At 39.5% G+C, this 13,959-nt stretch overlaps 1 protein-coding gene across 4 annotated transcripts in view; it reads right to left on the bottom strand.

The window, feature by feature from the left end:
- LOC146780067 (DNA topoisomerase I, mitochondrial-like) overlaps positions 1–13,959 on the bottom strand; it is a 1,246,550-nt gene that overhangs the window by 24,572 nt on the left and 1,208,019 nt on the right. For all 4 annotated transcript variants that reach the window (XR_014972079.1, XM_085637972.1, XM_085637970.1 and 1 more), the window contains 2 exons: positions 13,790–13,917; positions 13,560–13,654 (listed from right to left, as the gene is read on the bottom strand). Coding sequence is in view for 3 of the 4 variants with exons in the window: in XM_085637972.1 (XP_085494098.1) it covers positions 13,560–13,654; positions 13,790–13,917 (223 nt within the window). In the remaining variant the exon portion in view is untranslated. The remainder of the gene's footprint in view (positions 1–13,559; positions 13,655–13,789; positions 13,918–13,959) is intronic.

The raw sequence follows: 13,959 nt of genomic DNA on the forward strand, positions 1-13,959 counted from the left end.
AACTAAAAACGTAGGCACTTACTTTGTTTATAGACAGTAAAAATTATAAATTAAATTGACAACAGAAGAAAAGACAACACATAAAAATTACATTCCAAGTCCTTCAATAGGTCAGCTACAGAAATTGTGCAAAAATATGCTTATTTGCTTTTATTAAAACATATTTTGCATTACCGTAAATACACCAAATATTCAGTCACAATTTAAAAATTCTAACATATGATGCTATCACTATGCAACTAAAAACAAATTCCTTCATCTAAGACCACCTTCACATGTTATACATTACATTCATATCACAAATTAAAGTGTATATCAGTTTTTTAATCTGAGTATGTTTGAATGCATAGTACTATAAATGGATGAAAACACACACAGACCTATTTATCCGGTTTCGCCTGGTCTACGTAGACATGTCTGGTTTTGCGGGACTCACCAGTACTACGCATGTGTGGCACGCTAATTGATGCAACGAGCGTCAAACAGATACCAGTACCTTCCAGGGCATTTTCTCTGAGTTACTCAGAACGCTAAGCCAAAGCCCTGGAAGGTAATTAATTTGACGACTGAGTAAGAATTTAGGCTTGTTTTTACATGTATATGACCCTATATGGGTAAATTAATAGGGTAAAATCAGGGAATAGCAACTGTCAAACACACTCACATTTATATATAAATGCAGGTTGGGTTCGATATCAATTATTTTCAATAAGAAGAACCCTACTGTGAGTTTTTATTACGAAAATCGATGGATGGACGTTCAAAATTATATTATTAACTGACATGACTGCTAAATATATAAAAATAACAGTAGCATACCTCTAGATAATAATTAACGTGGCTTATATGAGAAAGATGAGAGCTAAGCGCTGTTTCTTGGGTTGTGAAAATCCGTGTAAGGTTAATAGCAATATTTATTTGTGTACAATAGAAAGAAGAAATACACGGATAATAGTGAGTAAACAGTTGGTTTTTGTGTATCATGTATTATCATGGTATTGATTTACAGTGCAACAACTGATAGAATAATTAAAGAAAGTTCCACAAACAGCAAAAACATGGATGCATTAGCTAAATAACAGCATCCCTGCATCGATTGCCTTTTAATGTGTTAATTAAAAAAAAGGTAAGAGGCTTATTTTTGAGTTTCTAGTATTAGATAAATAATGTAAAAACCATATTCTCACTTGCTCTTCTCATTGTACTGTTCATTGTAGGGCAGGCTCTTGGAAGCAATCGGCTGGTTCTGTGACTTGTATATACCATTGCTCATAACATTTAAATTGAGTACATTTTTATTGAGAATAGGCAATTTAAGTAACTATTGAGCTTTAATTCAATCAAGAAAATTAAGGCAATAGCAATATCAAAATGAATGATATCCTTATTGTTTTCTGTTTTTTCTTGAAATGTTTATCCAATTCATTTAAAATATTCTGGATAAGGATATTGTCATCTGGACTCATACACCAGACCTGCACTTGATGCATTAACAAGTGCACTGCCTGTGCTCCTATGCAAGTTCTTTTCACAGGTACATAGAACACAGAATTATGAGTGACTCCTATATAATATCAGGGAAGGTAGAATCAGAGTACTACCCCCAATGTTATTAATTAAATTAAGAGTTTTCTAAATTCAAGTATGTGTTAATTTGCACTCTATGGTGCCAATAGTCAGTGGAACACTTCAGTTTGGTATTTCTTGGTTATAAAAATGTTTTTAAAAATGTTATTTTAAAGATTAAATGGATGTACATGTGTGATATAATATTATAACTACCGGATTGTTTAGTAATTGGTATGCATCTTTTTGTCCTTCTATGTCTCTTTAGAAAAAATCTTTTTGTTTTTTTGTCCTGAAGAAGGTGGAAGAAAATAATACTTTATTGTTCACCGAAACGCTGAGTCGAGAATTTTTTGTACATTTTAATTTGTGATCTGAATGTAATGTATAACATGCAAAGGTGGTCTTACATGAAGGAATTTGTTTTTAGATGCATCGTGCTAACATCATATGTTAGAATTTTTAAATTGTGATTGAATATTTGGTGGATTTACTTTAATAAACATTTTTTTAATAAAAGCAAATAAGCATATTTTGCACAATTTCTGTAGTTGACATATTAAAGGACTTGGAATGTAATCGTTTTTGTATGTGTTTTTTTCTTCTCGTCGCTCTAAGAATATGTCCATTTAAATGATCATTTTTAAAGTTCATCTCCAAAGTAAGTGCCCACGTTTTTAGTTTTATATACAATATATGTTAGCAAAGGGAATAATGATTTTACCTTAAAAAGAAATGCTCTATATATCTCAAATGAAACGTAACAGCCAGAACTAAACCCACTAGAATTTGAGCACGAATGTTATATGTACCTTTTGGCGAAGCTACAAGAAAATAATTTAGCGGTTTAGTGCCAGTCCCTATAGAAACATAAGTCATTCATGCCTTTTTGTAAATTAAATAAACCGTGACCTCATGGAGGACCCATGCACTCGCGTGACATTAGAGAATTTCCCATACAAACGCATTCAAATTAAGCAATGAGGAAAGTGTGTGTTCCTTACTTTTCATTCCAAACGAGCATTGGCACAGCCAATAGGTCTGGCCTTGGCAAGCTGGTGCCATATTATACTTCTATTTTTAATTGCAAGTGTATACCCTAATAAAATATACTAAAACAATAAATATGAAACCACCTAAACTTGTGAGCCATCTGTTTGCAATTAAAAAACAAAACATTAAAAAAAGATATAATTTTAATAAAACAGTACACGTGTTTGCCAGAAGTCAGCTGTACTCAGAACAGGTATATAAACCATTTCCTGATATAATGCACACCACAGGCAATCGCGATTCTTATTGAAGCAAAGAAAAATACTTTGAATTACTGCAACGTGAAGGGAAAGTTTAAAACATACAAGGATGAGTAAAACAATAAACGATAATGAAATAAAATAAAAAGCATTGGCATAGTATTGGTCTACCAGGCTTGACTCTGAAGTGTACTTCTTTTTATGCTTATGTGCACATTATTAGGAAAAATACCATCGCTCACTGCCAAAGGCTGAAGTGTGCTGACCCATGCTGTATGTTGGAATGGGTAGAAGCAAACTGTGAATGATACCTGAACAGACAAATGTAAGTAAAAGGCTGACCAAAAACCACTATGAATGAATATTTGTATTTTTTTTAAAATAATTTCATTCTGATCTCAAGAGGCTTAAAAGACAGCTAAAGCGAAATCTAGGCTATACCCAGAAAACATAGGGTTGGCTGTTGGTCATTCCTAGCAGCAAGGTGCTAAATGACAGAATCAGCTTAATTTGACAGTAAGCCGGTAAACTGAGTTGAAGTGCTTTTCAGTCCTTAGTTTCATCCTATAAAGCAACAGTCAGAATGGCTGGACTTAGGGCGCAATACAGATTCTATACCACACGCAACTAAACAGAGTGGGCTAAAATCTGGTTGTTTTAGTTATTCTGGCTCCAATTTGCCGAATCAGAATTAGTCCCCGTTCTTAGGCCTCTGACTGGCTGAGTACCTACGGTACATTCTGCTCTTCTAGATATGTTGAAGGTACAGAAAGGCAGAGGGTGACTCATGGTGGTGCAAGAGGGAAGGTGAAACCAGGAATGCCTCAATGGGGCACGTCCCATGATGGGATACTGTCCAATATTTACCTGCCACATTCATGCCTGTAGATGTTGACTCTGGAAAAGATGAATTGGTCAGCATCCACAAAAAACTAATTTAGAGCCACACACAACCCTAGTCAGATGCACAGCCTTAATATCAAGTATTGACTGCAATTTTAAGAAGATGGATTCTGCCCTAGGACAGAAGTCTGAAGTTCTAAGGGATATAATTAAAAACGTTTGAGCTTATTACTCTACAGCTGCAACATTTTAGGGGAATCCGATATACTCCATCTGCAGTCTGTAGAAATGCTTATTTGGAAAAACTGGCTGAATCTTCCAAAAGACTCAGTTAACCTTGCACTTAGATTAAAACTCTGACAACTGAATATCAAACTAAGGTACTGGTAAAGAAGCTTAAATTATGGGGCAGAATAATGGTCAGTATCTGAGAGTACATTCAGATAGTTGCTGAAATGTCTGCTACCGTGGAGAGATTCGATCCCTTGGATAAAGAATTTAAGGAAAGGCTTTCCAGGCTTTGAACCCGTCTCCAGTTATTATTTCTCATGACCTTCAACAGCGCGATATGAAAAGTTAGAAAACGTGTGATTGGAAAATACACCTAAAAACTGTTATAAGTGATTGCAGGAAAGACCTCAGTTGACTCATCTGTTATGCACGGATTATAAGAGTACCTTACAAGAGTACCTAGAGGATATAAAGCAAAAAATATAAGACAATCAATATTGAAGAGGAGACTGGGCCAAGTGCCAGCCGTTATAGAGTGGAAATATAGCACTTTGTTTAAATACGAAAAAAAAAGAAGGGTATTAATCTGAGGGTTATTTGCCCATGTTCTATGCAATGTCCCCTTTCCTTACACCATATACTAATCTGCAGTACTTTTAATCCAGAAAGAAATTCTTCCCATTTTTAGAGAGCTTCAGATACAACACCTTTTGGATTTATTGTCTATCATATTGGCATGCAGTAAGGTCAGGCTAAGTTATGCAGTCTGGAAATAGTGAATAGCTAATATGGTGATTTATAACTTTGATGTGATAGTATTATGGTGTAGTGAAGAAACAACTGTTTAACTTATATACTTGATTTTTCACCTTATACTACACGTATCACAATATTTTATTATCCTATTTTATACAATGCATACTGGCACAACTGTCATAAGAGAAATTAATTACACTTAAAGTTCATGGAGTAAAATTGTACAGTAACTTATTGGATTAAAACTGTATGCACGAGGTCACTTTAAATAAGAATAAAGTAGTGGCACTTATTCAGAGAATAGGGAAAGGAGCTGTGCTTTAAAACAAAATAATTAGTAAGAGGTACTATGAATTGAGGTTGTTGAGATTTTGAAAACTATATGAAATGCAATTTTATGACGGGAGGGGCACAGTAAGTAGAGAGAAAGTCAGTGTTGCTGGTTACTAGGTAAAGTTCAAATATTACCTACAAGATAGAGAAAGTACGTTGATTCATGTTGAGAGTTGTGGAAGAAATGAAGTGCTTGCAGGTTGGGGAAGGGTATAAATAAATTCAGTTTTTAAATTTCAGTGTGTATTATGTTTTTCTAGATTCACATGAAATAATTTGTAATGCTTATGCACCGTTTTTTGTCTCAAATCAAACAAAAATAAACTTACACGGAATGCAAGATTATTAAGTGTGAACAACTAAAAGCTACACATTAACAATAGTGTGAAGTGTTTCACGATGGGCATGCAGTTTCATTGTGCTCTTTTAACAACTGTTACTCACTTTATCAAGAAACAAAAAGCTGAATTGACCCTCATGCGGATCTGATGTAAAGTTTAAGGCTGCATGGATTTCAGAGGCATAAGGTTTCCCTTAGTATACACAGACAGACAGTGATTTGACAATGCAAACTGCACACCGAGCGACAAAACGTATAGTAAATTTGCAACATCAAAGTATTTAAGATCTGTATGAAAGAAGCAGGAGCTCAGTGCATGTGCGAATGTGCTAATAAATTATGCTAGCGCGTATATATAAAGTAAAGAATCTACTAAGATAAAGGGGGTCTGTTCCCTAAACTACATCAGAAAGCATCCTCTTCCAGTGGAACCTTTCTTCAGAGATTCTCAGGCAGAAATGAACAGAAGATAATGATCCAAAAGAAAAGGAATAAGGCTATTAACTAGGTTTTACAATATAAACCTAGTTAAAGAACTACCCCCATGTACTCATGTGTCCACTACGGCCAGACTTTTCCAAACAATATACACTAAAGTAGGTTGAAACTGGGAAAGAGTGAAAGTGAAATACTTGCATCCTAGACCATTCTGAACGGTTTCTCAGAACATAGGTTCTTCAGGTACTAGAGAAGGCACATACTAAACACATACAGTGGACTGTGGTCAGGCACCTTGACAGTTGCAAAACATGCAATGCATTTTCTTGCCATCAAGGATGATCTTCATAGACGTTCCTAATCCTGCTGCCGTACATCTGTGTAGGAAATTAGTTCTCCCGCTGAACCCCCCCCAGGTTTTTCACTTTTGAATACCCAGTTTTTGAACTTTTACTGAGTGCGAGTCTCACGACCAGAGTCTCACTCGCTGTAAATTCTGTGGAAATGGCTAAGTAAGAGTGCTAACCGCCAGTGTCTGTCTTTTAGGATGAGGCTGGAGCTGCACAGGTAGGGGGAAAGGCTCTCGGCTGGGTTCATGTGAACACCTGAGCACACGTGTACGAGCTGCATGTGTGACACTACTGTTTCACGTAGCCCAGTGTCTCCGCACAAGTAGCATGCTGCAGAAGGAAACCATCAAGGATTGGAGCGAAGAGGGCAGTCCATTTAATGTGACTCAGCATTCATAGGATGGGTCTGTAGTGCTTGCGGAAAGTCTCATGCTTCACTGAATTGCACATAATAGGTGAAATCTACCCCAAAATAGTGTTTCGCCCCACTTAGGCTTACTGGGTTAAGTGAGGTATCAATCTGGTTAAACCGGAATCCTCCGTGTAGATCTACAGTCCTTTTTGTCAGAATGTCACTCTTTATGGCACTTTAAGGGTTGTCATATTTCCATGCCTCAGTCTGAATCCGATTCCAGGCCTTTGTCTCTACCCACTGGGCCAAATTAATGACACTGATGGACATCAGGAGGACCAAGGGCCTCCACACACAATTGAGCAATTAACAGTGCCTGACCCTGTTCCTGGAAAAGGAAGGGGTGAGGTGGAAATCTGCATGTGCTAGAGTTAAACACAGGAGGGGAGTCCCTTTTGAGGTTTTGATCGGAAGTAATCAGGAAACTGTGTCAGCAGGGGGTGGAACAGAGGCTCCCAAGGAAGGTCTTTTAATAAATCATTTGAAGTTGCCATTTTTAGGTCTCGCCTAGCGAACGCAGCGCATGCGCTGCGTTCGCCTTGGAAAGACTATTGTTGTCGGTTTGGCGCGCGAAGGGAGACAAACCATGTGCGCGCACGGACAGGCGATGTGCACACGCATGGTGTCTCCTCTCGCAACTATACAAGGCAGACACACAGATCTGAAGTGATACAGAGCCACGCTTTGTACAATTAATTAGATGTATGCCATAACTACCTAACATATACACAGATCGTTGTTCTGATTACGAAGCATTTAACATTTGAATCGGGGTAAGCAGTTTAATAAACTTACCACCCACGGACAGGCGAGAGGCTGGGGCAACCCTGCTGGATTCGAACCGGAGGCTGCACACAGATCTCAACCGCAAGTGTTTACTTCATTGACCACCAACCTCTGTGATCTTGGGCAAGTCCATCTTTCGCCCGTGCCACCACTGATTTGCAACAAATAGGCTTCAAAACTCGCTAGCCCCATGTTTAGGGGACAGAAGACATTGCCTGCTTCCTACAGGAGTGCAGTGAACTTGTCAGGCCGGATTTTGTTGAAAATTGAGTCTTCTGAAACAATTTATTGCAGAAGGTAAACGTGTAGAGGAAACTGCTGTCTACAGTAGATATATTGCATAGAAAACCCGTGCAAAAGGGACATTGGCAAGAAAAAGTCCACAAGGTTAAAATAACCTGCAAATGATCTTTAAATGTGCAGGAAAACAGCGTGAAGGGAAAGAAAACTTTAATGCTGACGGTGAACATAGGGCTGCTGAATGTTGTTGCTAATTAAAAATAAAAAAAAGACTGTACAGACCTCCAGGGTGTGGGTGGCCTTTTGGCCTCATTACACAGAGGTCAACCTCAGTGATGTGGGGAGTTATAAAAGGTGAGAAACAGTCTCACCTCCACACCACTCACCCCAGTTGTTACCTGCCCTTGTCACCCCAAAGACAGACCGCAAGCTTTTGCCAGAAACACCCCTGAATATGTCCTTTCCGGGACACAACACATTCTACACCCACAGACACGTTTGTCAATTTTTAAATAAATTATTAACTGTTATTACCGAACTTAAAGGTGCTCTTGCTGTCGACTTGGGCAGGATGAAATGCAGCATCCGCCCTGCCCTGATTGGGCCCTGTTGCTGACAGGCTACACACAGATCGCTAAAGTGGGTGCATTAACCCACTGGGCTGTCTCCCCACGGTACGTATGAGGCTGCCTGCCTTTCTCACTGTCTGTGCCTGGGTCCTGTGATTGGATCCAATGGAGGGATGCGTGGGTTCGGGTGTGGATTATCGCGGGGAGGGGCGGTGTGCTTTCTGCTGTATGCAACCCAACATTATCTCAGAACTCCCTGTCCACACACCCGGAATATACTATCCCTGAGACCTGTGTTTTTTCCAGTTCCCGGAACCCCCTTCCTTTGAAACACCAGGCCCTGCTGATAATCCCACAGGAATGTTCTTTGTGGCTCCAAGTTCCTTTCCTGAATGGGCTCCTCTGGATGCTTAGGTGCACTCAGAGGCCGATGAGGTAGCTCAGCAGGATAATGTGCCTACTGTGCACACCCCTCTATAACCTGCAGGTGACGGGTTCGAATTGCAGTGAGTCGCCTCCGAGTCACTCTTCCCAGGGTGATCAACATGAGGTCCATTGCCTCTTATGACGACGACTGTTATTAAAGCGACAACAGCCAATTGTGTTTGTTGTACTCACCCCAGGGCCAGATTTCAAATCAGTGCATTTATCTCAAGGTCTGATTTCAGAGACGGTCACCAGATCGCTTCTAGCTGGGTAAAAGTTAATTATGTGTTTGGTTTTGTGCGCGTCTTCCCAGTTTAGGGGACTTACACATTCGCAGCTGGACATTCTCAGCAGCCTTCCCACTTACCCCCCCCACCCCCTTTTTAAGGCGATGTCCTCATTTCCACCTGTATAACAAATGTTACCACTGTGGTATTTTAAAAGCGGTGCCTCTTTGAGAGAGACTTCATTCTTACATGAGGCCTTTTAAAGACCTTCTTGGTGGGACAAACTCCCCCTGTCAGTGTTCGGCACAACCCGTGGTGGTAGAAGGGCGGGGACTTTGAGAAGATTCAGATAACGGTACCAGTAATTTCACTGGTGTACATTTCAGGACTGTCTGCCATAGAGGAGCAGAGGGTGATGGACCCAGGTGGCGTGTGGTGGGAGAACATGTCTCTGTGTTTCATCCCATCTGCCACCCCTTCAGCCAGTTCTAAGTGTTGTCGCCATCCGCATTTTTGGTTTTCAAACCTACATTCTACAAGTCCCAGAATGTATACGTTCTGTTGGCGAAACAGATAGAACTGCCCTACAGGGGGCCCCTGACTCTGCCATTTGTCAGCTGTACACATGGATTTATGGATGGTAAATAAAAAAGAAATTCTATTTATGACATTGACAATTCTACTTGTTTTGATTCTTTAATATGTCCTCTACCTTTTTGGTATCCCGAATTCTGAACAAAAAACTGTTTAACAAAGGAGAATGTCCGAGTTTTTACTTTATTGTCCTTTAAAGATTTAACAGAGAGTTTACATTTCACTGCAGCGAATTAGTACGAGCCTGGCGCTGTCTTCCTCCAATCGGGAATTCGAAACGCTATAAAGCGTATGGACGCAACATGTTGGCACTACACAAAATACAAATGAATAAACAAATACACATGTAACGAAAGAAATGTGTCTCTGCTTTGCAAGTAAGATCGTGTTACGTCCCTAGCTTTTCGTCAATGTTGTAGGCTTCTAAGCGCACTGAAGTGCCAGGAAGGTAGCATGTTGGTGCTACGCAAAACACCAATAACTGCATTAATGTGTCTTTTGCGGAGTACGAATACAGCATGGCGTGTCTAGCTCCTTCTATCACTCTAGATTCTCAAAATATTATGATGTGCTTTGAAGGTACCATGTTGACGCTCTACAAACAAGCAATTGCAATGCAATAGGTCTCGCATTTATGTGAAATTGAGCTACTGACACTGTAAATGACAATGCCTTTTTTTGTGTTTTGGGTTTTAAAACATAAATAAAAGGCATGGTCATTTACAATACTAATGGTTTAAACTCTCGCATATGCAAGACCTATTGCATTGTAAATGCTTGTTAACTATCTGGAGGGTCAGAAGAGGGGTGGAGTGATGTGGCACCTTAGGATTGGACAGAGGTGCCTAGCTTCTAGAAAATTCTACCCCACTTAAAAACCCATGCACGAAGGAGAGATTTTTGAGACAACACCAGACTAGGGAGCGACTACAGTGAAATAATGCCCAGCTGGAATGAGTAGCCACCTGATACCACTCAAGGATGGAGTGAAGGACTTTAACTCTATCTGGCCTCCAGGGCTAGGTTAAGTCTCTCCAGGGCCTGTAGTGCTGGGACACATAAGCCCAGTAAAGAACTGTTGGGAAAACGGACCTGCTGCGGGACCCTGGATGGTTCCCTACAGACTGTCCATTGATTGTGCTGACATATAGGTGCCTTTCAGGTAGCCAGGAGGCTGTGGGATGTGTGGAGTGCAGCAGGGAGAGTGTTCAGCTAGTTAGCAGTTGAGGGACTGTTAAAAACGTCCCAAAGCAGGAGAGAATCAAAAGCCAAGGTGAAGGACAGGTCTGGCAAGGAAGTAGCAAAATCATGCTGCCTAACAATGTAAGCCTTAAAGGCCAGGAGGCCTCAAGAAATGCAGACACTAAAGTTTGCTGCCAGCAGCAAAACAAATATTGTTGAAATCAGTACTATGGGGCCACAAAAAAACTGCACAACAGTCTTGGTCCCATGGGGTGGCAGGACAGAGAACAGAGAATTCTAAAACTACACCAAGTTGTGGGCTAGGGCCGTGTGGGGGTCAGTGCATTTTCATTAAGTTAATTTCCTTGGGGAGCATGTATGCATGATGCCCCCTCCTTGTGAAATACAATGGCCCCAGAGACGACACCATCTAGGGAAAGCGATTCAAAGTGCCATGTGGGATACCATGAGAAAGAGAATACATGGGAATTACGCTCCAATTAGCCTATGGAAACCACACAATCTCAAATGGGTTGACTTTTTAAAAATACAGGCTCTCGACTCTCAAATCAGAATGCCACTCCGAAACAGGAAGGTACTAAGTGGACTACTGGTGGTAGAACTCCCTTCAACCTGTGGAAGTGCTGATAAATGTTATTCCTGTAGTCCCTTTGAATCCTTTTTAAAAGCATTTAGAGTAAGGGATGCTGACCTTTGTTTACCCTCAAAGAGAAGAGGATTCAGAACCAGCAAGAACAGCTAGAACTGAACTTTGACAGTGGTCTTTGGTGGAAGAATTGAAAACCTTTTTACCCTTCTGAAATTGTAATGGCCTGTGTCTAAGGAAGAGCACCTGGAAATAAAATTGGAGGCCTTTTGGAGCATCATTACTGAAGATATAGAATGTTTCCTTCAGCATCCCCAATCTGGAGGAACGAGATAAAGTGCAGAGGGTCACCAAAGATGATACAACATTGTTGAGCAAGATTTTTCACTTTGCTCTACACATAGCTTTTCACTGTATGAATCAAATCTTCAGCTAGACCCTGCGAAGAAGACATCCAACCAAGTGGGGAAAAAAAGAACAAAGGTGTGCTTGAAAATGTTGTGATCTTGGCAGCAGGAAGTTCTAGAGTTATGCCGCTATGAGATTTTGATCATGGCTTGGAAGACCAGTAGAACCACAAAATTAATATACCCAGCCCCAGTGGAAAAAGTAATGTAACAATCTACCTCCTTGCCTCACTGGTGTTTTTTTAATTCCATAAAAACAACAAAATCCCAGGCTATCTCGCGACAGCGGTGAATATTGACTGTTTTGACTGCTATCATTTTCTAGAACTACCTTTTAATATTTTTAAAACCCCTGACTCCTATAGCTCTTTTGCCATTTAGATGTCTTTTTAATTATTACATTTTACTTTTTTTAACTAAATTTGTTTGGGAATTTAAGGTAATTTATGTATTCATTGTTATGGTGATTTGTTCTTGATGTACATGAACCATATGGACTTTCCTCTGAAGGATGCCATACATTCTATGCCACAATAACAAGGGTTAGCTTGAGATCTCTGAGTGCAACCTGCCTTTAATTTTAAGCACGCGTTTGTGTCACACTTTTGGAACCAAGACCCACCTCAAATCAGTACTTATACTTCATTCTCCCAGAGCCTAAAACTCATATTTATGCCAATCTCTCCCTTCAAAGAAAGCATTATACTCCAGATTCCCTCATCTATCCAAATACTACCAAGCCTCCCTACTTTCTCACCCTAGCACGCATGCTTATGACCCCAAGCATTCATGCTTATCTTTGCCTACTCCGTCTACGGCCAACTCACAAGAACTATAGTCTACCTCCTCTCCCGGCCTTTCAGTAGCACCAGCAATTTGCAAATTATTTCTGCATAGGCCACTTCATCTACATTTTCCATATTCACGGAAGTTCCTTGGAAGTTGACAAACAATTGAGTGTGCACAGCAAAGTATTATCTTCTTAGACCACACTTGTGATGGTCAAAATCAGTTTCTGGTAATAATAGTCAGCTGTTCGAAAAAATAGGAATACTTCTTACAAACACAAAAGAGAAAACTCATTGAATTATGCTGTCCAATATGCAATGGCTCCATCTGTTGAGCTGTCTTAAAGCCTGGCTGGCAAAGATTTTGCACAGCGGGTCTAGATATCAATATAATGCAACCCAACTTATTATCATTTCTTTTTGGTGAAGTGTTGTTTGCACCCATCCATATTTTCTTCTATGTTAGATTACTTTTCATTGTACAGGATGATAGTTATGCTGGATTCGTTTTAACAGTAGAATACTTCTTTCTTAATGAACTAAATGTAATAAATTCCTTTAATTAAAACACAAAGGATTAACATGTTGTTCTGATAAGCTACTTTTGTCACTTAATCGTGCTGGTCTGTAGTCCATCTGTTATCATGAACCATTCATTTTTATTTTGCATTTCTATCAATTAAATTTTGACTACTTACATTTTATAGAACTATTTGAATTCATAATATACTTTTAATGATGAAAAGTGGTTTAGGACAGCCTTTTATTTTTAGCAAAACTGAGGGCATTAGTGAAGGTTTAAGAAAGGGAAATGGGACATTTTAGTTAAGGAAGTAATAGGTTAGGTTATTATCCCTTAAAAAGAAAGGACGCGCCTTCTGCAAAGCAGGAACTACAAAGCTCAAACACAAAGTGAGGGGTGAAGATTACATCTACAAAGCAATAATTATTTAATAATGGGACAATATGATGAATGGGATAAAACACACACATAATGGACTATAGATTTAAAGTGAAGCATAATATTACACCTAGGAAGACATACCTATAAACATGCTACATGTTGGAAAGAACTGTTTGCTGACAGTAGGGGCACAATCGTTCACAAAACTGACCAAAGAAAATTACACAATTTTGACACATCTTTTCACAGAATGAGCTCATCGCCACACAGCTTCTCCAGCACAATCCCACTGTTGAAGTTTACTCACTTCTGCAGCTTGTCACTCTCACTCTTCTTTGCGTCCTCCTTGGCTTGTTTCAACTCTGTTTTTGCTAAGGAAATCTGTTCTTTCTTTGCTTCAATCTGCGAGTCAAAAAAAGCTTAAAATAGAACTTTTTCTAAGCTAAATGTTGAAGAAAAGAAAATCCACTAGATCAGTGATGAGGAAAAATACTCATGCTGAGGTATATATTGCAGAACCTTCCCTGGACAGCTTACCTTAGCTTGAAGATTTGCCATGGACTGCTCAAACGTCTTTGGTGCAGCGCGCTGATGGTTGCAAAGTATTGCAACCGCTCGATTGGCTCTATTGTAGGACAATATTTTTGATGGTATGGCTTCATCAGCTGGCAAAAGAAAACCATATGATAGACATCAGATGAATTCAT

This window comes from Triturus cristatus, chromosome 12, assembly GCF_964204655.1.
Source record: "Triturus cristatus chromosome 12, aTriCri1.1, whole genome shotgun sequence".
Taxonomy (NCBI): Eukaryota; Metazoa; Chordata; class Amphibia; order Caudata; family Salamandridae; genus Triturus; species Triturus cristatus.